Genomic DNA, 22,113 nt, shown 5'->3' with positions numbered 1-22,113 from the left:
AGATACAAGTGAACATCTCTGGGAAAGGTCTTTCTAGGTATTTTCTTTTGCAATGTTCAAGGTCTTTGCTTTTGCAGTGGACATTAAGCAGGAAGCATTGCGAGTGAGTCAGTTGGTAGGAATTCATAGCTGTGTTAGTGTGGACAAAAAACAGGAATGTCTGAAAAAGCTTGTGTTTGTTCCTTACTAATGCGAAAGCATATTTCTCATGAGGCAGAAAATTGGGCATAATCAAGTGATGGTAAAAAAACCATCATCATCAGTGACGTTATCGGTGCCTTGTGTGTCATTAGTAATACAGAAGGTAGTAAATTGCATAACAATGGTAAATATGGGCAATTAATGTGTAATAACGTTACAAGTTAATAGTAAGGTGACCTATGGTGGAGTAAGGTGAATGATGGTGGGTAAAAGTGGATTAAGGTCAGTACAAATTAGAGCAAAGTGGATTAAAGTTGAGTTGCGAAGCATGTGACAATTTATTTGCCAGCTGTGATTAGCCCCCTTTAAGATGGTTACCTACAGGCAACACATGAAAAAAAAGATCTTTTTCTTGACGAGTTTTGGTTTGGAGTGCAGAATATTAGGCTAATCATCTTTGGTAAGCACTTAATGACAGGCTGCAAGTGTCATTTGTAGGATTGGAGAAGGAACAGAGGACAAGTAAAAAGAGATTTGGCACACAACCCGCTTTCTTTTGAAAGCACAGACAGAGGAAAAAGACTGGTGGAATTTCCCTGGCTGCAGAGGCATCACACAAGTAATGTAGAATAAATGCAATTTACGCTGTTTCACTTGCTGCAGGAACTGTCTGTACAAGTTCCACATGAAGTCATAGGTGGCTTGGGGGGGAAGCTCACTTTCTATGTTGTTTGGTGTTGATCACAGGCAACAAACCTATTGCTGAAAAAGATTCCCACAAATATTTTACAGCAAAGCTCTTAAAAAGACTTCCACGACCATTTTTCTTCGTGGCATGTTAGGTATCAAATGTCAGTTAAAGAAGAGCCAGCAACATAGCCTGCATCAGAACCTCTAATTCGCCTTGAAATGAAATGATCAAGAGTGACAGAATAAAAGTTACCATGCGTATACTTTGCATGAATTGACAACTTTTGTGCCTGTTTATTTTACCCATTAATTAATCATTTTTGGTTCTCACGTCGCATTTAACCAACTCCACCTTGGAGGTCAGCTAGGAAGGGTTCAAATTGAGAAACATTTTGTGGGTATCGCTTTTGGGCCTTTCAGTCTTAGCACCTCGGCTTCACGTTCCCATGCGATACGCATCCCCGTCAGCATTTCAAGGGCTTTTGCTTCTGAATCCCAAGGGCCTACCGGGCATTCTGCCTGCTGCTGATAAAGGTGCCTCAGCCCATCATCGCCAGATCCTGCCTGGGGATCTGTGAGGATGGTGTCGAGACCTCTGCCCCCGATGCCCCTCAAGGAGCACTGTTTTGCATTTGAAAGGAGTGAAAAATTTTTTTAATCGGCTTTGCTTTCCTTGATGTATGAGTTGCTTGGATCTGCGAACATTTTTTTCTTTACATCAAATATCCTTGTTCTAGGTGTATTTTGCACATTTTGACAAAAATTAAGCATTTCTTTCAGGTATTTTTTATGTCCTATCCCTAAAGGGGTAACTAGGTGCGATGAAGGCAACATGCTTACCAGAGAGGCTGAAGGTGGAGTCCTGGAGGTTGCGGCAGCCACTGCGTGTCAGAGGCCGACTGTGGAACTCTCGGGGCGTAGCTGGGTACAGCGGCTCCTTGTAATATGGTGCGGGTGGTGGAGTCGACTGTGTCGCAGGGGCAGCATTTGCGGGCGACACGGGCGGCTCTTCTACAGTCTCCGGTTCTGGCGTTGGGGCCGATCGATCGATCTTGCGTGGAATTGAAGCCTGTAAAGGACGTCAGCGTCAATGGGGTTAGAAGGAAGCTGCAACTCAGGTGACAGAGGAAGATAAAGTACTTAATCATGTAAGGCACACCCTCGTGTAAGACCTGGCATGGGGCCTCACTCTGGAGCACAAAAATGTAGAATAAAGAAAAAAAAAAGGTTTTGCGAAGTGCATAACATGTACCATAGTGCTACAGGATAACTGAAGCAGATATGTGTTGGTGAAGCAAAGCAACAAAATTATTTTGTGTGAGCCTTTTTTCAGTTTGCTGAGCGCTGTACTCCTGCAAATATATTCTGTAAATGCTCCCTCGCCTCTTGCCTCCTTTCACAAAACAACTTTAGGGGAGGTGCTGGTTAATAGCCATAGTAGAAGCTGGGTACGATGCAGATCAAGTTCCTTTGTCAGGAGCAGTGGTGAAAACGGGGACACAGCTTCCACTGCTAAGCTCTGTCTTGGGAATGTAAAATGTGCACCTCCCCCAAATGTGGACAAACTGAAAGAGATTAGGCTGCATTATTGCATTTTCTGCTTAGCAGGAATTTGTGACAGTGAATTTGTTCAAGCTCCATCATGTCCGTTTTGGTCCGCATTATGCTTGAAGACTGGTTGTGGAACGACTGCACATAGCACATCCTTGTGGTTACAAGGAACAGGTGTTCATATCGCTTTTTTCTTTCTTCAATTCCATTTATGCTGATAGTGCCTTTGTTCTGGTTAATTTCTGCAAGCCGTTGCACACTATCGAATGTGCAATGTAATTATGAGGTATTACGTGCCAAAACTACTTTCTGATTATGAGGTACGCCGTAGTGGAGGACTCGGGAAATTCCGACCACCTGGAGATCTTTAACATGCACCTAAATCTACGAATATGCAATGAGAGATGCTTGAACCACGAGTTGATATTGACACAAGGACTTGTTTATCTTCTTGGTTGAGCACTTTTCACCGTCTGACAAATGTTATCACTCAGCGTGGGACGTACGTATCGGAAGTTTCTGGAGTGTTATCGATGGTTCTATCCACTGTCTGTTGTCACCGAACCTTGAATGTATGCGTGACGGGAATGGTGTACAACTTTCTGGAAGACACGTGGGCACCAGCGATTACTCTGGAAAGTTTGATAGCTCGTGTAGAAAAGCCGACGGGCTTGACCGGCAGATCAGGTTTTCGCCAATCGCCGACTGTGTTCGCCATTATCGTTGTGCTTTAAGTGTAGCCTGTTTTTGTGGGCACAGATTAGCCCAATAAAAGTTAGTTTCGTCATTTACAGTATTGCTACTGTGTTCTTTACTGTCACTACGTGACAATATTACTTATAACATCATGTAACACAAAGAGAGATTATTTGTCACTCCAAAAAGCTAGTGCATGCTATTGGTAGACTGTTTATGCAAAATTGCAGTGTTACTGGAATTTTTTATAGTACTGTGACATCTAATATTTATTTCAAAAGTAGCACAACACTAGAGGGACCAAAATTTTTGTTGCTAGACATTCTAAATTGGAAACCACATTGATGCAAAACCTGCTGCTACAGCTGCTGCTGGGATTACTACTACAGTTCTGCTAGTCTCAACAGCAGCCTCTCCTCTCATGGGTCAAGTCTGTCTGCTATTTATACATGTATCATGGTACATTCCAGAATAGTTGCTCATGCTCACTTACATATGAAAATGTACTACGGCATTTGCATCACATACGTAATCTGACCAGGCCGCTTTGCTACAGAATCCGTGACAACATTCAAGAACTTCCCAGTATGGTATGCATGTTTTGCACCATATGATCCTTGATAGAAGTAATAATCTGGTGAAAAACATTCACCGGCAAGAAGTTAAATAATGTATGCAAGACATATTTTATTTCACAGCAGTGCTGCCAACACAAGTACATTACAGCACATTCAGCTATGAGTGCTCAGTTTTACTGCATGTAAAAAAAAAAAGGGAGGGAGAGCAATGAGATGTGTTGTCTCTGCAATATGTTTATGTGGACAGAAGGTCACCACTTGCCTCCCTCTGCCGGACAGCTGAATAGACGTAGCTGCAGTTGGGCGCCATCGGGATGAACTTGCCAACGCCCTTGGCAGCATGCACTTCTCCATTTTCAACGACGACTCGGCCCTGAGATATGACGAAAACCGGAGCACCTCGGCACCGGAATCCCTCGAGAATGTTGAAGTCACTGGCAGACTGGTGAGTCTGGGCCGAGAAGACGTGCTCCTTCTCGGGATCCCAGATCACAACGTCTGCATCAGAACCAGCCTGGATCCTGCCCTGCAATGCGGAGCCAAAAAGAAGATATCTTGTTGGGGGTGCTGTCGGGCTAGTTCATCTTTGAAGAAACTAATAAAAAAAAAGCTGAGGCAGCACAACTAAATGACGACAAGGAAGCAAACGCACATTTATGATCTGCGTTTGCTTCAATTTCGGTCCTCGTCTAGTTGCTAGGTGTGTGTGAAAAGTAATTTTTCAGACCAAATTGAATGTGAATTGAATAGTGCCAGAAGTGGATCCAATTCCATAATGTCTAATAGTTTTCGAATAATGATAAAGCAGTTTTTCACTATTAATATAGAACTAAGCTCACATCCTTGTATGTACATAATCACAACATTAGCAAGCTTTTGCCATCACATTGCGCATCATGAAGTGTTGTCTAATACAGGAACAATTAGGCAGTTTGTTTACATAGTTACGAGTCTTTGGTGAGTGCAAATGATGGTGGTTTTGCCAGAATAACTTGGCTCCCTGTGTAACCTAACAGCGCTCTGCTATGCAATTCCTTGTTTCTTTAGCAAAGTACGATGTTGGGCTTGTTAGTGTATCTTGTTTCTTAAAAGGACGTCTTGTTGGGCGAGTTGGTCACAGTTCATCTTGGGTTCTAGGCGCGAAAACACACACGACACAAAGAAGGAGACGGGACAGAGCGCCACTTACAACTGCTTTTATTTGGAGGCACACCACACACTTATATAGGTACCCGTCTTAGACGCAAGGACCACAATCACATCAAGATTGATATGGAAGCGAAATGGTTAAATATTTCTTTTCAGCCATATATAAAGATATTGACGGGTCGCTGATGCACCCCCCCGACTGAGCGCTGCGACTGAGCGAGGGAACATGAAAGAAATGTAGAGCAAGATAAAGAAGGGCCAAACATACCCAAGTCCTGCCCGTCACGCTCTTGTGAGCCATGTTTTGCAGGGGCGTGAATTCTGGCAAAAAGTAAAGATCAAAAAGCTCAGGAAGTAATTGAAGCTTCCTTTATCGGAAAGAAAGGAAGCATGTGCGTCAGCGACCCGTCAATATCTTTATATATGGCTGAAAAGAAATATTTAACCAGTTCGCTTCCATATCAATCTTGATGTGATTGTGGTCCTTGCGTCTAAGACGGGTACCTATATAAGTGTGTGGTGTGCCTCCAAATAAAAGCAGTTGTAAGTGGCGCTCTGTCCCGTCTCCTTCCTTGTGTTGTGTGTGTTTTCGCACCTAGTACCCAAGATGACCTTGTTTCTTGTCTATTGTGGCCGCCAAAGTTACATTTATCTTACTTTTGCTTCAATTTTATGTTTGATTGCACACAACTGATAATTCAAGATATTAAAAAACTATTCAAAATATATCTGCATTTAAGAATAGTAACCACTTTATTTGAAGGCCAAATCTAATTGGGCAGAATTCTATTCGTTATTCGAAAGCTGAATATTTGCACCCCTTACTAGTTGCACTGTTTTGGCTTATTTTGGGGAAACAAGACAGCTGCAAGGTTAAGAAATCAAGAAATGAATTTGTCATCAACTCGAAGCAAACTTGAAGCAACTCGAAGCTTTGAGTTGTTGACAAATTCGACTTCGTCCTGCCATCTGCTAGCCGCCTGGTTAGCTCAGATCGTAGAGTGGCTGCCCTGGAAAGGCAGTGGTCCCGGGTTCGAGTCCCAGACCAGGATGAATTTTTCTTCAACTGCAAGGCTTTTCTTTTGAGGAGCCCGTATGGGTTTCCTTTGTAGCAGTTGCAACGATTGGGTGAATGTCTCATTTTCCCTTAATTAATTACTTCTCTCAACCTTGCGGGTTTCCGCAGAACTATTATGTCATACAATAAATTCCTTGAAAAATCACTATTTTGCCATTGTGTAGCATATAACTCAAGAACTATAGCAACTACAGAGAAGCTAATATATTTGAAATCTTGTTGAAATTCTCTATAAGTGTGGATTTTCAGATTTCTAGTACAAATATTTAAAAATGTTTTTTCGAGGAGCATTTCCCCTTTGCGAGCACCTCCCTTCGTTACTTTTGTACGGCTGTGTGTGTGTTTGCCAGTGTCACATTTTGCTTACCTTCCGTGGATAGATGTTGAAGATCTTTGCAGCATTGGCACTGGTGACGGCCACAAATTTGCAGGGATCCAACTTTCCGGTGTTCTGAAATAAATGTAATATTTCAAAGTACAGTAACATCACAGTCCAAATTTTTTTCTGACAGGTGACAGTACCTCTTCTTTTTTTGTGTGTGTGTGCTCTAGCGATGTATTTTCTTGCAGCATGTTTGGCAGTTCAATCTTTTGCATCTGTATTAACAGTTCTCCACAGCTCAGGCAAAAACGGCACTTCAAGCAGCAGGCGATGCTACTTTCCGAACTGGCTGCAAGTTATGAAGTTAAGAATCACATCACGAGGGCAACATGGACTAGTCAGTCCCTTCTCATTTAAATGGTAGCCACTACAGGTAGCGTTCTGACATCATCTCATTGCTGTAGTTAGTGCATTTGCCTAGTGTAATTAGAATTTCTTTTTTTACGATTCTTGAATGAAGCACTGTCGCGTCTTATGTGTCACTGTGCATTTGAGTGATGCTACAGGTGGAACCCTGTTATCCAAATGTGCCTTATGGTTTGCTTTAAGCAATAGAAAACATCACTCAGGCTTCTATCATATCCTTCACCAAACAGTAAGTACTAGATGAACTTAAGCATTGATGCTATACCCCTGTCACATGTCCCTTATCTTCTCGCTCCCTTGAAATGCCTCTTATTTCCTTTGAGATGAGGGAGCATTAATTAATTAATTTAATTTAATTATGGGATTTTACGTGCCAAAGCCACAATCTGATTATGAGACCCACTCTAGTGACGGATTCCAGAAATTTGGAGTATAGGCGTTTAGCAGTTAACTGTGCTCTACAGGTGAAATTTCGCCAGCATCACAAAAATGTCACATGATTCAGCGCAAGATCTCCCCAGTATTCTTAGATTAGATAGAAACAAATGCTAAGAACCGTGTTTGCTCCCGCAGTCAGCAATATATGCGATATGATTTGAATATTCGTATCCAGCCGAATACTCAAACATTTTCAAATATTTTTTAATTGCCTATGAATATTAAAAATATAATAAACTTTTTGAGTATTCACACACCCTCAATAAATACAGATACATACAAAGGAATTAAAAGGAGTGCATGGGTGCCCATGCGACTGTGGTATTAGTCTAAGTGCAAAAAAAAAAAAGGTTGGTGAAAGTTTTCTCACCACTCCATTCTCCCAAACAACACCCATTCGTTCTTCAACGCCGTTGACTCCATTTGGAATGCGGGTGAAGTCGTCCTGACCAATCGACTTCTGGGTGGTAGTGAAGGTGCAGTGGTCTGAACCAGTCGTCTGCAGCTCTCCGCTGGCAAACACACACACAAAGAAGAACAAATGAAAGATGGCCTTACCTTCTTTTGCAATAATTCATGCACAGCTTGTGATTCTCTCCAAGTGTAATGCGAAATCACTTTGCTTTGTTGCAGTTTGAAATGAGAATTACACAGTTTGCATCAGCTACCAAGTAATAGTACTTTGTATTACTTGGCAATACCAAATAATCACATCATTCTCTCAAACGATACCCATGCGTTCTTTGACTGGCGCCTTCTGCTACATCATATGGGTAGACGTAAGCCATGTGGGTGGCGGCAGGGTTTTTTTTGTGCCATAGGTGTCCGTTTCTCAGCACTGGCATGCCTTTACCTCGAAAGAATAAAAATTCTGCAAAAAACTGCGAATCAAATGATATTTGAATGCCAGCGCGAAACAGGAAAGGGCAAGACACGCAAGCTGTGAAAGCGGTTCTTGAGTCAGCTTAAAGGGAAACTTTCCGTCAAAATCGTTTTAAGTATTTCTGTAGTATAGATTTTACCTTGCAGTAGAGTGAACTGAACACTTGGTGTCCCTCAAATATCATTTTGAAAAAAATTTGAAGGAACACTAAAGGTGAATGCTAAATTTGTTCAAGCTGATCAAATATTCTTTCATGGTGGTGACAATGAAGGTAGAATTTTCCCATTTTTAATTTCATACTTACATTGCGCTGTCAGAGTCAAAGTGACATCGCAGATTTCAATGCATTTTCACATTTTATGCCATTCTTGTGCAAAAAGTCTATAAACATTCGCTAGATTGAGCCTTCAGTTTCTTTAGTATGCAATGTACTCCTTGTTTATCCAGAGACAATTAACCCACCCTGAGCAGTAGCTGTCAAAATCCACAATGTCATGGAAAGCTTGTGCGAAAACTTTGAAGTATGTTTCCACGTGTCTTTCGTTTTTGCATCTTTTCTCATTTACCAAGATTCCTCATGGTGGTACTGCCAATTTTGCTTATCCCAGAAGCATAATTTACCAATCCACACTAAATGAATATATTTCTTATCAGCATTGCCTTAACTGCATCAGTTTTACTTATAGGCATGAGAGCAAACAATTAAGAGTGCCACCTGGCAAGCAGGTCCATGAGGTAACCTCGGGTGGACGGATCAGGCCGCAGAGGGGGCGAGAGGACGTGCGCGGCTGCATGCTTCCAACATCGATTGAAGTAGTGGCTGCCGTCAGTGCCCAGGCTCGCTGTAATGGGCTCGCCGAACACTACGCAGCCTTGAGCGCGCTTCCGCAGAATCACCTCGGCGGCGCTTTTGCTCATGACGTGCACCACGTACAGCGGGCAGTTCACCTGGTTGGCCAGCACAATAGCCCGGTGTGTTGCCTCAGCCTCCACCTGTGTTTACAAGGGAATGGAGATTGATTATTGATTGATTAGTCGTTGTGAGATGCTCGTAGCATTTCGCTCTGTAGTTCCAGGGTGATGAATAAAAAACCACATCTCCGGCAATAGCAAAGGTGTTTGCCTGGCAAGACTTAACACAACTTTGCAGCAGCTTGCCTTAACTATGGAGTGAACAACTTTGGAGAAGGATAAGCAAGCACATTCTGTCCTCTTGGTCTACTTTCACTAGCATCATGGCCATCGCCTTCAGTACGAGTTGACTGCTTGAATCATTGCTTGACTGCTATGAAATACTCTTGAAACCAGCTAGCATCGGCCTTTACCTGTCTCACAGAGAGCATTGATTCATTGATTCATTCAGTCATTATTGACTGATTGGTTGGATCATTAACTTATTTGAAATTCAAAACCTGCTGCTAGAGGGGTAGGAAGGTTGAGGTCAACAAAAACATTGATATGGCAGCTTCAAAGGACAGTTGGCCAGGATTACAGGCAGCCTAGTGGGGAGGATGGTTCCAGGAAGAAGCTGTCCTTGTTAGGAGAGAATGCAAATGTGTTCATGTGGCAGCTTGGAATCTGTATTGTAAGGTAGAAGTTGGGGATAAGAACAGGTCCAATTTTAATTCAGTGTTGATAAAATGGAGTTTATGAAAGTGTCATAAAGATTGATTGATTTGTTGACTGGGTTTTTAAGCCCCTATACTATACTCTGACTGCGGGGCAGTGGAAGGCTCCAGAGGCTGGACAACTGATTAAAGAAACAAACATTACCAAACACTCCCTGCTGCGATAATATATTTGAGGAAGTGAACACCAATAATAAAAATATGATACAAATAATTTTATGTTGAGCTGGTGATCATCAAGTCAAAAGGAATGCAAAGAAAGGTGCTGTGGAAATTGTGGGCTCATTATTTGACTTGTTAATTCTAGGAGTGACTAGGTAGTGGCTGGCTTTTCATGCCTTATTGCTCGCATGGTTTTTTTTCAGCAAGTAGAACAGTTCTGGGGCTTTACATGCCAAAATCACTATTTAATGATGAGGGATGCCATAGTGGGGGTCTCCAGATTAACTTTGACCACCTTGGCTTTTTTAACGTGCAACCGATATGCGGTAACAAGCAGTTTTGCATCCCACCCTCATTGCAATACAGCCGCTGCAGCTTGGATCGGACCTCGAGCTCAGCAGTGCAACGCCATAGCCACTGTGCTGCTGCCGAGCTTTTTCTTTCTATTTTCTTTTTTTCAAGAACCAAAATACATACCTCTTCTTCTCTGCTGTAGAGATGGCCTTCTGGACCAGTAACCTCCATGCAAAGCAGCTTGCTTTGGTTCTAGAAAAAAAAAATTTTTTTTTTTTTTGTAAAATAGGAAGGCCATCATTGTCCTACTCCACTCCTTTTGCAAGCATGACAAGCTCAGATGAAGTCAGGGCACATGCCGTATGACCATCTTTTAACTACTGGAATCATGAGCTACATGGACTGCTATAATGCACACACATATAAAATGATGCACTACTCTTCAGCAGTGACCCTAGTCTCAGTGCACAGGACACTGTAGTCGTGAACAACTTTCTGTGACAAGGAAGGGAAAGCTACATAGGCAAAGTGTGCCTAAATTAAGTGCGTTTCCGAAAGAATTCCCATGTTTTCATCTATGTGAGTTTAAGCTGGAGAAGGTAAAACTTAACATCTTATTTACATAGTCTAATAAGAGTAAAAGCACAAAAGAAAACCAGACGACAAGAAAAATAGTTGAGCACTTGTCCATGTTTCTTGTCGTCCTGCCTTCTTTTGCACTTTTGCTCTTATTGTACTATGGAATACTGACTAAGCCCAAACTGCTACCCTCCCACCTTATTTGCAACAGCAAAATAAGACGACAAGAAAAATACACCATTGAGTGTTAAATTTGACTTATTTTTCTGCTTTTCTCTTCCAAATGTAAAACCGTCGACAAATGTGAAACCGTCCTACCTGGAAGCTACGCTGGCTCCGTATCTGTCCCAAAAAACCTAAAGCACTGTCAAACTCTGCTACACTACTTGGCATAGTAACTAGTTTGCAGAAACTCTGCCCTCGTAGGTTTCCCTGCATTGCCATGAAAACTCCGCGGATATAGCTGTGACTGCACAGCAAGGGCAAGTGTAAAGCAATATGTGGACACCACCGGAGAGGTTATGACATCACATGTGATGTGGTTATATTTAACTCATAAACAGTGAATTCGCAATGTGACTTGTTGATTAGTCTTCCTACAGAATAGTGCACAAACTTTAAGAAACATTGCTTTTCCCTAGTGGCTATACTTCATAAAATGATACAGAAATACTGACTTTTCTCACATGCATAATAACATCTTTAATGAAAGTAAATACTAAATTTCAAAATCACTTTACAGTTGGCTCTTGTTCATTAAAACTATTAGAGACCACATGTTCTTTAATTATAAGTATGAATTGGGCAAAGTTAATTTTAATGTGGTGCAAAACAGAATAACTTATTGGTTATTTGATGTAAAGGTACGCACTGCTTCATTTGTGCAGATATACAATCAGGACATCAATGCAAATGCATGCACAACCCAGTCACTCATGCTGCAATCAGTCAATGGCACAATTTGCTAGTGGCGCTCATCCAAGATCCACATTAATGTAGCCTTGGAAAACAAACGTCTGAAAACAGTGAGTGAACTAAAATGTATGAATTTCTTTGCATTAGATCAAAATTTTGAGTCGTCACAAGCATTGTGTATTTAAGAACATCATGTCAGTGGTTTAAAAGGCAACTGGACATTCTTCTAATTGGAACAGAAATTCAGTGCCACTCTATACATGTCTATGTATTAAAATATGTGGAGTGCAAATGTCAATGAATTGCCTCTTCAGCAGTACATTAAAGGGACTGACAACTGGCTAGGATGTGTTGTGAAACGTTGATGAAAATGAAATGACCATGATTTATAGTGATAGATTCCAGCATCCTGTCTGCAATTTAAGTAGGAATTATAATTTTACATTGGCAAAGAAAGTCAATAACCAGTAAGTGGCGAGACGTGGCGGTGAAATCTTCGTACATCAGATGGATTCTACGAGATTACTGTACATAGGTCGACTGTTATTAAGTACAGCATAATTATTGCTTAAAGTTGCAGTTGCTATATTATAAAACACTCGCGCATTATTCTATGCTTCGTAGATCAAAAATGCACGCATGGCTATGGCAACACGCTGAACTTCGTTTCACGTGTAAAGGCATCGTTTTGTTTTCGATCCAATTGATTTCATTTTTACTGGTTAAATACCAAAGCAGTTGGACAGGAAACAGCAAAAAAACGTAGCTATTATCGCAGAAACCATTTAACAATTTGGTAAACGTGAATCACAGGAACATCGACTTGATAAACAAAATCATGCTTTGTTACACCGGCGGCCACAGCTGTCTGCCTCCCACTAATGCCTGCGCATAATTGCTATCGCACTCACCTATCACCATTTTCAGCATACTTCCAGTGAACGACTACATCCTCACTGCAGATTGAAAAATTCTGATCAAAAATGTTCCATGGCATTTTCCATGTTAGCACTTCATGATTTAGACACTGACTGGTAAGCTTTCCATTGCACTAAAGAAAATGGCTACCATGAAAATTGGTTGTCAGTCCCTTTAATGCTTGAGTCGGCATAGGCACACTGGTCTCGTCCACATTATGGAAAGAGTTGATGGGAAAGGGCACCCCCACAGCATAAAGTCGGGTATCATGTCTCGCATACATCACACAGACCTCGTAAATAATGTCGCCATTCTCGGCATGGATGCGAGCCAGCGCTCCCAGTTTGCTACACGCCTTAAGTGCCTGGATGAGCTTGTGATCCTCCATCATGAGTGTACCTTTGTAGGCCATGAACATCTTGAAGGCATTCACACCTGTGTAGGTCACGAAAAGAGAAAGCAATGAAAACAAAGCTAAAAGTAAGGCAAATCATGTTTAGTCATCTGTATGCATCAGTGAGCTAAAAGGCACTTCGAAGCAATGGCAGCTGAGATAAATATACATTGTAAAACGGAAGCAGATTGAATGTTTTTATTTGGCCAGGCAACAGAGAGAGCGTGCTAAGAAGATAATGGAATGACAACTAACACATGGAATTGATGAAGTGTACGCACACCATTCACAATATGTATGAACACTGCACTATGAGAAAGGGGCGAGATACAAGTTTCGAACACGTACAGGTGAGAAATGTGTATGGGCTTTTTTTGGGGCTTTATATGTTTGCGAGTGGACAACACTCTTCCCTTTCTCCACTTTGTGGATTTCTGCAAAAAATTTAATTAAATTCTGGGGTGCTACATGTAATAATCATAATCTGATTATGAGGCATGCCCTAGCGAGGGACTATGGATTAATTTTGGCCACCTAGTGTTCTTCAGCGTGCACCTCATGCACTGCAGATGGGAATTTTTGCATTTTGCCCGCACCAACATGCGGCCGCCGTGGCCGGAATTTGAAGCCGCATCATTGGGCTTAGAAGCGCAATGCCAAAGGCACTATGCCACCGTGGCCGGTGTCCTGGTTAATTCGAATAGGAGAATGACTGCCCCCAACATGTAGTGGCATAGGTTTTGACCTTCAGTTCAGAATTATCCCCTTTTTTTTTTTTTCAACTGTGAAGCTGTCTTTCTATGAAAGCCATATGGGTTTCCTATATAGCTTTGTGCTACCTTCTGGAGGATAACAGTATTTCCCGTTTCATGAAATACAATGCACATGATTAAAGGTGGCTGCAAATTGGTGCAGGCAACATGCAAAAACACCCATGTACAGTGTATGGGATGCATGTTAAAGCACCCTAGGTCAAAATTTATCTGTAGCCCTACACTAGGGCGCGCCTCATAACCATACCCACGTCACATCCGGTGTTCCACAGGGCAGCATGCCAGGCACTTTACTTTTTTTAATTTACATTAATGACCTGCCTTTTAACATTTCCACATGCATCCGACTATTTGCTGATGACTGCATCGTGTACCGCTCTATTGAAAGTGATGATGACCACCTCATCCTCCAAAAGGACCTTAACCTTGTTTATGCCTGGTGTGGTAACTGGTTTATGGTGTTGTTGAATAAGTGCAAAACAGTTTCCTGTATTCATAAACAGCCACTTCCTAACTTTACGTGTTCTATATAGAATGTTTCACTGCCCCATGCAGTGTCATGTAAGTACTTAGGCTTGCATCTTACATCAGACTTCTCGTGGAAATTGCATATCACCAACATTTTTGCTAAAGTGCCACAAACACTGGGTTACTTACGTTGAAATGTGAGTCATTGCTCAGCTCATACATGCAAATTGACATATTTAACCTTCGTCCACCCACAGCTTAAGTTTTCTTCGTCCATCTGGTAGCTTCGTCAAGAGTAATTTAATTTCAATACTGGAAGCCGTACAAAATACAGCCGCTCGATTCATTTCATGTCACAATATCCACCATTCCAGTATAACAAAAACTAAGCTAGACATTCCGCTCCAGATGCTAAGTAATCGTCGATCTGTTGCTCTTTTCATGCTCATCACATAAATTTGTTGTATAATCCCTGATCACTCAATGCTCCGACCAGAGCCTGTGATGTACCTTTGAATAAATAAAAAAACTCGTAACATTGTGCTATGTAGCTTGCATCTTTGTTTGAGGCACTCCTTATCTTCAGCTTATAATCCAGGTAAACTATAATGCCAGCAAGAAGCAAGGATTTGAGCAAAAATACACTTTTGATTATTTACTTTGGCCAAATTGTGATGTGCAAATGTGCAGACACAGAATAAAAGGGTGCAATTGAACTTGTATGCATTGTGCATGATCACTTGCACTCATCCCGAGCAATTTTTATACTACCACACTGAGCAAAGTGATTAGCAACTGGCTACCAAAAGCAACAGCTCTCACCAGTTGCTTTTAGGAATTGCCATCGGAGTGCTCTGAAATGACCAGTCGAAAATGCCATTAAACTGCCATTTATCAGTGACTGCCAGTGCCAGTGACTGCCAGTGAAAATGCCATTTATCAGTGACTGTATCAGTCTAAACTGATTAACTATTTTTCTTTAAGGTAGTGTTCCAAAAAACCTGATATTTAGGGGTGTGCGAATATTCGAAAATATAGGATATTATCGAATATTATATTTTTAATATTTGTACTCGGTTTGAAAACTAGGTGTTTGAAAGCTTTTGAATATTTGATTGGATACAAATATTCGAAACAAATCAAATATATTGCTGGCTGTGTGGGAGCAAGCATGGTTCGTAGCGTTTATTTCTGCCTAATCTAAGAAAATGTGCGATTTTCTGCTGATTTTTGCAATAATGCCATGCTGCTGGCGAAACTTTGCCTGTAAAACACGCTTAGCCACTGGACGTCGAAGCTTTGTAGCAAAGCCAGCCCTCTCAGTGGCAAGGGGCACGGGTTTGCGAACAGCAAGATTGCACTCGAGAGCGCAGGTCCCACCCCCAATTCCGAGCTTATCGCTTGACAGCAAATGCGATGAGTGACGACTGGTACAAAGCCAAATTCCTCTGAGTTTACGGGAAATTGATGCGGTATTGTAAGGCACAAGTTGGTGAGAACAGGCTAGCGGAAATTACTAAACTTTTCAAAGCTAACATGAGCCAAACACACAATCTTTTAATATAACTGCTGAGTAGTTTAACTTTTTTACCAATAGCAATGTAATTTCAATGTTCCAACATGTTTAAGTAATTCAACTTGCTAACAAATGTATGTGCATATCATTATTTGATATTCAATTTGATATTCGATGCGAAGTATACATAGTCGATTCGTATTCGAAAATTTTGATATTTGGACACCCCTGCTTATTTTTGTTAATTTCTCGGTAAGAGGGTGACTGCTACAATAGAAAGTGAAGGTCAAAATTTCTTTTTCCAAGCTTCGAGCCAACGCCCCAGTGCCAGTACGTCAGTGTGATGTATTGGATTTCGAAGTATTTTGTCCTATTTCAGCTGTTGTGAGGGGTTATGAATCTTGCAAAGTTCAACGATTCTCTGGCACTTTGGGAGCATAATGTAGGCCACATCAGCTGGAAAAAATTTAACTAGGCTCAAGCATACACTGTCGAACTTTGTGGCATCACGACAAGCTGGTACGGACACTTAAAGGCTGTCTTTCATTTTTGCACATTTTCTGGCTTAGCGAGCCCCTTCTCACAGCAGAAGTGGCTTTCTTGGTATCGTAGCTGAGTAATTTGCTAATGCAGCGAAAATTATTTTTCTCTTCAGTGCCCCTTGTATTCAAATTAAACTGCTATGTATCAATAGGAAAAATGATAACAAAGCAAGCAAGGATAGAAACACAAAAGTCCTGTACCTTTCTCCTTGGTCAGTGTTTCCATCTCCCTGAGGACATTCTCGTTATAGTCATCGAGGACAACCGAAAGGCCATAGTCGCAGCAGATGCGCTCGTCAGCCCTGCTTCGGTAATCTTCGTAGGCTTCAAGCAGGCTCATGCTGGGAGACTTCTTGGTGACAAAGTCGACTGCATACAAGCGAGGAATAAAAATTAAAGTATTAAATGCTGGCGGTTTTACATGCCAAACCGATGATTTGGTTATGAAGCATGCAGTAGTGGAGGACTCCAGATTACTTTTCTCCACCTTGGTTTCTTTAACATGCACCTAAATCTAAGTACACAAACGAGCGTATTTGCATTTCATCTGCATCAAAATGTGGCCACCGTGGCTGGGATCAAAACACTCTCTCAGTGTCAACAGTGCAACACCACAGCCACTAAGCTACCATGGCAGGTGTGAGAAAGGGAAAATAGGTACCTCTGTGCAAGGATGCATCAAAGAAATTATCATTTGTGAGGTCATAGAGACACGAATGAGAATTACTGAGCTGTTAGCGCTGCATGAGAATTTAGACTCAAGATTTGTAAGCTTGTAACAAAGTGGCCACCTACAGAGCTACCATAATACTATATATAGCGTGATAATGTACTGGCTGTGCCAAATAATTTCTAGGCAGTTTTTTTTAAATTTAGGGGCATGTTAGCTGTGTTTAAGAAATGCGAGGGCACATGGAAATAGGCTGAGCAAATGCTGCATATCAGTTTAAAAGAATGTCGGTGAATGTTGCACTATGTGCGAAGCATACCGATCATGGTGGTTCCTCCGGCAAGTGCTGCCTTGCTGCCTGTGTAGAAGTCATCGGCAGTGCGTGCTCCCATGAAGAAGAATTCGAAGTGGACATGGCAGTCAATGCCACCTGGTGGAGAAAAATGGCGTGCCTTCTGCTGAACTATACGTTAGCTGAAATATTTCACCAATAGGGTTAATTAACTTTAATTTGATGCAGCAAGCACCAAGTCTTGAGCAAAATGTGCAGATCATCTAAAATGCAGCACCACTGCTAGAAGCAGACACACAGTACTGGAAGACGTTAAGAAACACTGACAGCAGTTCACAAAATGACTACTTGTGATATTTTCAGAAGTATCCCTTGCTGTTCTAAATTTATTAGTTCTCAAAATCATTTACATAAAAATTCTTTTAATGTCTGCAACTTTTTTTTTAAGTGTCTCATTGGCAACTGTATGCGCATACTGTTTTCTTCTAGCTTGTTTTGATTTGCAAGTTATTATTCAGAAATCATTTTAAACTGCCTGCTTCTTGGCCTGGCCTCCTTAGTGGGGAAACGTCATTGATTGGGAACAAGAATAATATCACTTCATTATGACATGCCAGCATGCAGGGCCTCCACATCAATGCAGGCAACTCGTGAACCTTGGTCCCCCTGCTGAAGTGAACAATTACTGAGGTGTGCACAGCAAACTTTGGTACATGCTGTACGTAACCAGAATATTAGAGTAGCTCTGATCGTATGAGATAGACTATTGAGATAAAATGTACAGGGAGAAGCTTTCAAAAGCCAATGTAATAACACAGAAAACTCAAAGAAGACACACAGAGAAGAAATCCTGTTATATGTGTGTCTCTGTTAAGTCATTTTACGCTTACCTGGCATGACGTACATCCCATTGGCTTCTATAGTACGAGTCCCAGCGGGCACAGACAGGTCCTTGCCCACCTGCCTGAAAGGGGAAGGCGTTTTAAGTTTTTGTTTTGGACACACACCAATGATTTATGCCAATAAGTTCCACAAGATATTGCAAAGCAGACAAAGCTTCGCGTGCACTAAAGCTGCCATTACTCATTTATAAAAGATATAACACAGGGGTACACTTCGGTTACCAAAAAGCAAAAACGCCAGTGTCGACGAAAAATTTGAAAATCAGTATCTTCCTTCTACTGTGAAGTTTGTGTTCTGGAAACACTGACAACAATTTATCTAAGCGCGAAAGCTTCCTTGTGCATTTCGGCAGAAACGTTTCAAAATAATGAGTGATGTAATTCATTATACCGCTTGGCAGAAGTGCATAGTGTCAGTCATTGCCAACTCACTTAATGACGCCATCTTCAATGAAGACGTCAGCATCGGCCATCATGTCATCGTTGACAACCTTGCCGCCCTTGATCAGCAACCTTGTCTGTGCACTCTGCAGAGAGAACAGCAAATTTGTTTTCACTTACACAATAACAAGTTTATTTTAGTTCCAGATAAGACAGCAGGTTGGCAAGAAAAAAGCAACCTAAGCGACTGCTGAACAGATCAGCCATGGGAACCTGATGGATAAACATGCTCTTCAGATGCTAGGTGCACAATTGTGCATGCCAAGGTGATTGATCGAAATTAAAAGCATTGATGAAAATAATTATATTCAGAACATGTCGCATACATGTTCCAGTTGGGTCTGAGCTGCAATTTTGAATAATATACATGTAGTGTTTTAGTAAAACGAGTTTGAAAGTAGTAGGCAAGGTGCTCTCTCTTGGAGTCTGTAAATCGCCCTGTATGTGTTCACTTTAATTATTTTTTGCCATGTTTCACATCAGGCATATTTTTTTCAAATAGCTAGATAGGTGCTTTCTAATGCTATGAATGAAATATTTGATGCTCCCACATCTTACATTCATGTTGAGAGTTCTTGCATGGAGTCTGCATTCTGTAAATTTTAAGAGAAAAAGCTCACTGAAGAAATCAGAATTATTAACCTTTTTTACAGGATGTACGCTTGTAATTATTCTGGAGATGCAAGAAACGCGGTGAAACTTCAACTCTTAATGGACAAAATTAATTGGTGCACAAAGGGGATAATTTATAAAATGGCAACATGGACTTTGAGCTCCAATCAGAAAACAAATAGGAAGAAATGGTGCAAAAACCACCGACGATGATCGTCCGTGTAAAGCAAGTCAAACGAACAAACGTTTTAATTGCCGAGTCCGACCAACCAAGGAAACGGGGAAACTGGCAAATAAATTTGTTCGCTTTAAAATATGACCATTCCTGGCGTCTTAGAAAACGCTCCGGGACGAATCCTTTTTTTTTCCTCATCTCAGAATAAGTTTTTCGTCCGAGCTGCATTCGGCAGTGAAGGAGACTTGCGGCCGTGACGGAAAGCGAGCTTCACGCCGCGCAAGGAAGCGTTGGGAGAAGCAGACTTTAAGCGACAAAAAAAGAAAAGAGGGAGAACCGGTTATTACTTTTTTTTTTCTCAACCCCCCGCCTTCCGACTTTTAGTTTCAAAATCGGCAGGTGTGCAAGAGGGGAGATTCAGCAAAGTAAAGGCAGACAGCCGAGGCATACGGCACGAAATGTTGGCTCAGCTAGTGAATATGTGAAGCTTTAATTCCAATTTTGTCAGCCTCCTGCAATGTCCTTTTTATGTCCCACAAATACGGTTTTCTCGAAGCTGATATGCATTTTCCAAGCGTCACACCAAACTGTTACTTTCTGAAATAGATTTATTGAACAGCATTGCGTCTCTCGGGCTTTACTGCTTCAGAGTAAACAACACAATCGCCTATATCGTGCACAGCGTCACTTATATACATAAGGTCTTTAGTCAGCAATTATGATGAAACTGTCGATAAACGTGTCAGAATTGTATAATTTAATCGTTTCAATATGGCAACCTCCGCAAAGGTGCACATTTCTAAATATAAAGGTAACTTTAATTTGAGTTACAAGCTTGTAGGTAAAGCTTTTAAATTCCCCTCAAGTGATCGGAACAGGATTTGGAGGAGCGCAATGGGCTGCAGCGCCAAAAAAAAAGGGGGGGGGGAACAACTTGTGTTGTCCGGCGCCGCGGTTAGTTCTTGCGAAAGGTATGCGAGAACGTCATCATATCGTCATCATCAGCAGCAGGGATTGTCCATAGTGGGACGAAGGCCTTTTCCCAGAGGTCTCCAGTCACCGCTGTGAAATGTCACGCAAGTTGCCGTGCCGACGTTCCATTGTGGAATTAACGTCATATTGCGGCATTTGAAACGTACTTCACGGCCCTCCTCTTCCCTATCGGTTCTGCTCTGATGTTGAAACAACATTAAAACTGATGCGTCCACTGTGATCTGCAATTAAAGTGCGAATTTTGGGCCGGTTGGTACATGTGTTGCGTAAAACAACGAGTAACCGCGCAATACACAGGGCGTAAGAAGGAGAGGGACGATGCGCTGTCAGCCAATCATGTTGGATAAACGGTATGTTGGGCAAACGTGGCATAGTTCGTCTCCTTCTTATGCCCAGAGTGTTGTGCTGTAACTGGATTTGTATGTCCGTTATGATGCGTAGAGGGTCCTAAGTTTACTGAACGATATTCACCGAAAAAAGCGATCTCATTACATCTCATTGCACTATCGTAACAATTAGTGTCATAGCCTAAATGATGTTCTAACAAACGCTTAATCTGCTCCTTGGAAAGTTGTTGCGCATTACAAACGCGCCTCACTGTACATAACGCCACTAGCTCGATTCGGGCCAACGGCCCTCATCTGGAAATTAAGGGCACCGCTTCGCGGCCAAGGATAGCGTGACACAGTAAAAAAAGACGGCGTTAATCCACCTAATCAAACCTGTCTGCTTCTTATCTGAAGTCGTTTCTGGCTGCCTCTTCCAAATGATATGCACAGTTAGCCAGTGTGCCAACACATGCTTTTCTTGCCGTCTGCGAAGCGGCTCAAGCGGCGGCGTCGGGCTCCGATTCTCATTGTTGCCCTTGGCGGGGGCAATAACACCCTTGTTTCTCGTCCTGTCTACCGGACCCTGTGTCGGTAACTTTCATGTGCGTTAGCCACTTAGCGAGATTATTAGGTTACTGAGATGATAAGCATGGTCGTGCCAAATAAAATAACTGTTGCATAAACAGCGCGAGCATGCACTAAAACGCGCAGTGTAGTGCAAATCTTTACTTTCGTCCGTCCCCAGCTCGAGTTCGCATCCCCGATATGGTCTTATCATGAATATTCCATCTGCATGTTAGAAGCCAGCCAAAACCGAGCTAGTCGATTCATTTCCCGCAATCACAATAGGCGGTCAAGCATAACTCAAAGTTCAAAGGTGATCTTTCGCTTCATGCACTAAGTAGGATCATCGTGACGTGGCATTGCTGTCCTCGCTCCATAAATATGTTCATCAACTGAAGTCATCGTCTTTGCTGCTGGAACGTGCAAGTTGCATATCACGACGACTGAAAAATAAGTCCTGTGGGGTTTCACACGTGCTCTTGGGACAAGGGAACGACAACACAGTAGTGCAAGCAATCAGAAGAGCATTTATTGCACCTTTCATACACTAATGCTTCCTAGCCGGCTCTGAACACGCAGACCATGCCGATGGGCGCGCGACAAATCCGAGGACGCCAGACTAACCGCGACCGGATAGTGAGCAAATGTGTTCGCCCGCCATGCTGGACACCAACGCCTAGTAATCGTTCGCGTGACGTATGCGCGAACGGTGACGCATTCGAACGATCATGTTCGTCCATTCCGGTGTCCGGCTCCCAAGCCTTTCCCGGGGCAGTACCGCAAAGTGGGTCGGCGCATGCGCAAAACATACGCACCGCTCGCCGATCCCACGCCCAAGAGCAGCATCCCCTTTTGCGCCCAAGTAACCCCGCCGTTAGTTGGTACTAGCAGCTAAAGCCCTTAGGGGCTTTACTAGCAGCGCAACACTCGCGCCATCTCTCGTAATATGCCGCAACCACGGCAACCGCCGCCAGCGCTTGGCTGCGGAGAGAAG

At 42.2% G+C, this 22,113-nt stretch overlaps 2 protein-coding genes across 3 annotated transcripts in view; one reads left to right on the top strand and one right to left on the bottom strand.

The window, feature by feature from the left end:
- LOC135901959 (serine-rich adhesin for platelets-like) overlaps window positions 1–22,113 on the top strand; it is a 184,422-nt gene that overhangs the window by 7,013 nt on the left and 155,296 nt on the right. The window lies entirely within an intron of this gene.
- Window positions 1–22,113, bottom strand: part of LOC135901962 (dihydropyrimidinase-like) — a 54,982-nt gene that overhangs the window by 8,724 nt on the left and 24,145 nt on the right. The window contains exons 2-12 of the mRNA XM_065431824.2: window positions 18,438–18,532; window positions 17,994–18,067; window positions 17,131–17,241; window positions 16,343–16,510; window positions 12,741–12,883; window positions 10,220–10,288; window positions 8,668–8,945; window positions 7,440–7,581; window positions 6,251–6,334; window positions 3,919–4,182; window positions 1,672–1,900 (exon numbers count right to left, since the gene is read on the bottom strand). Of these exons, the coding sequence (XP_065287896.1) occupies window positions 1,672–1,900; window positions 3,919–4,182; window positions 6,251–6,334; window positions 7,440–7,581; window positions 8,668–8,945; window positions 10,220–10,288; window positions 12,741–12,883; window positions 16,343–16,510; window positions 17,131–17,241; window positions 17,994–18,067; window positions 18,438–18,532 (1,657 nt within the window). The remainder of the gene's footprint in view (window positions 1–1,671; window positions 1,901–3,918; window positions 4,183–6,250; window positions 6,335–7,439; window positions 7,582–8,667; window positions 8,946–10,219; window positions 10,289–12,740; window positions 12,884–16,342; window positions 16,511–17,130; window positions 17,242–17,993; window positions 18,068–18,437; window positions 18,533–22,113) is intronic.

Source organism: Dermacentor albipictus, chromosome 9, assembly GCF_038994185.2.
Source record: "Dermacentor albipictus isolate Rhodes 1998 colony chromosome 9, USDA_Dalb.pri_finalv2, whole genome shotgun sequence".
Lineage (NCBI taxonomy): Eukaryota > Metazoa > Arthropoda > Arachnida > Ixodida > Ixodidae > Dermacentor > Dermacentor albipictus.
This window is presented reverse-complemented; position numbering and strand designations above follow the sequence as displayed.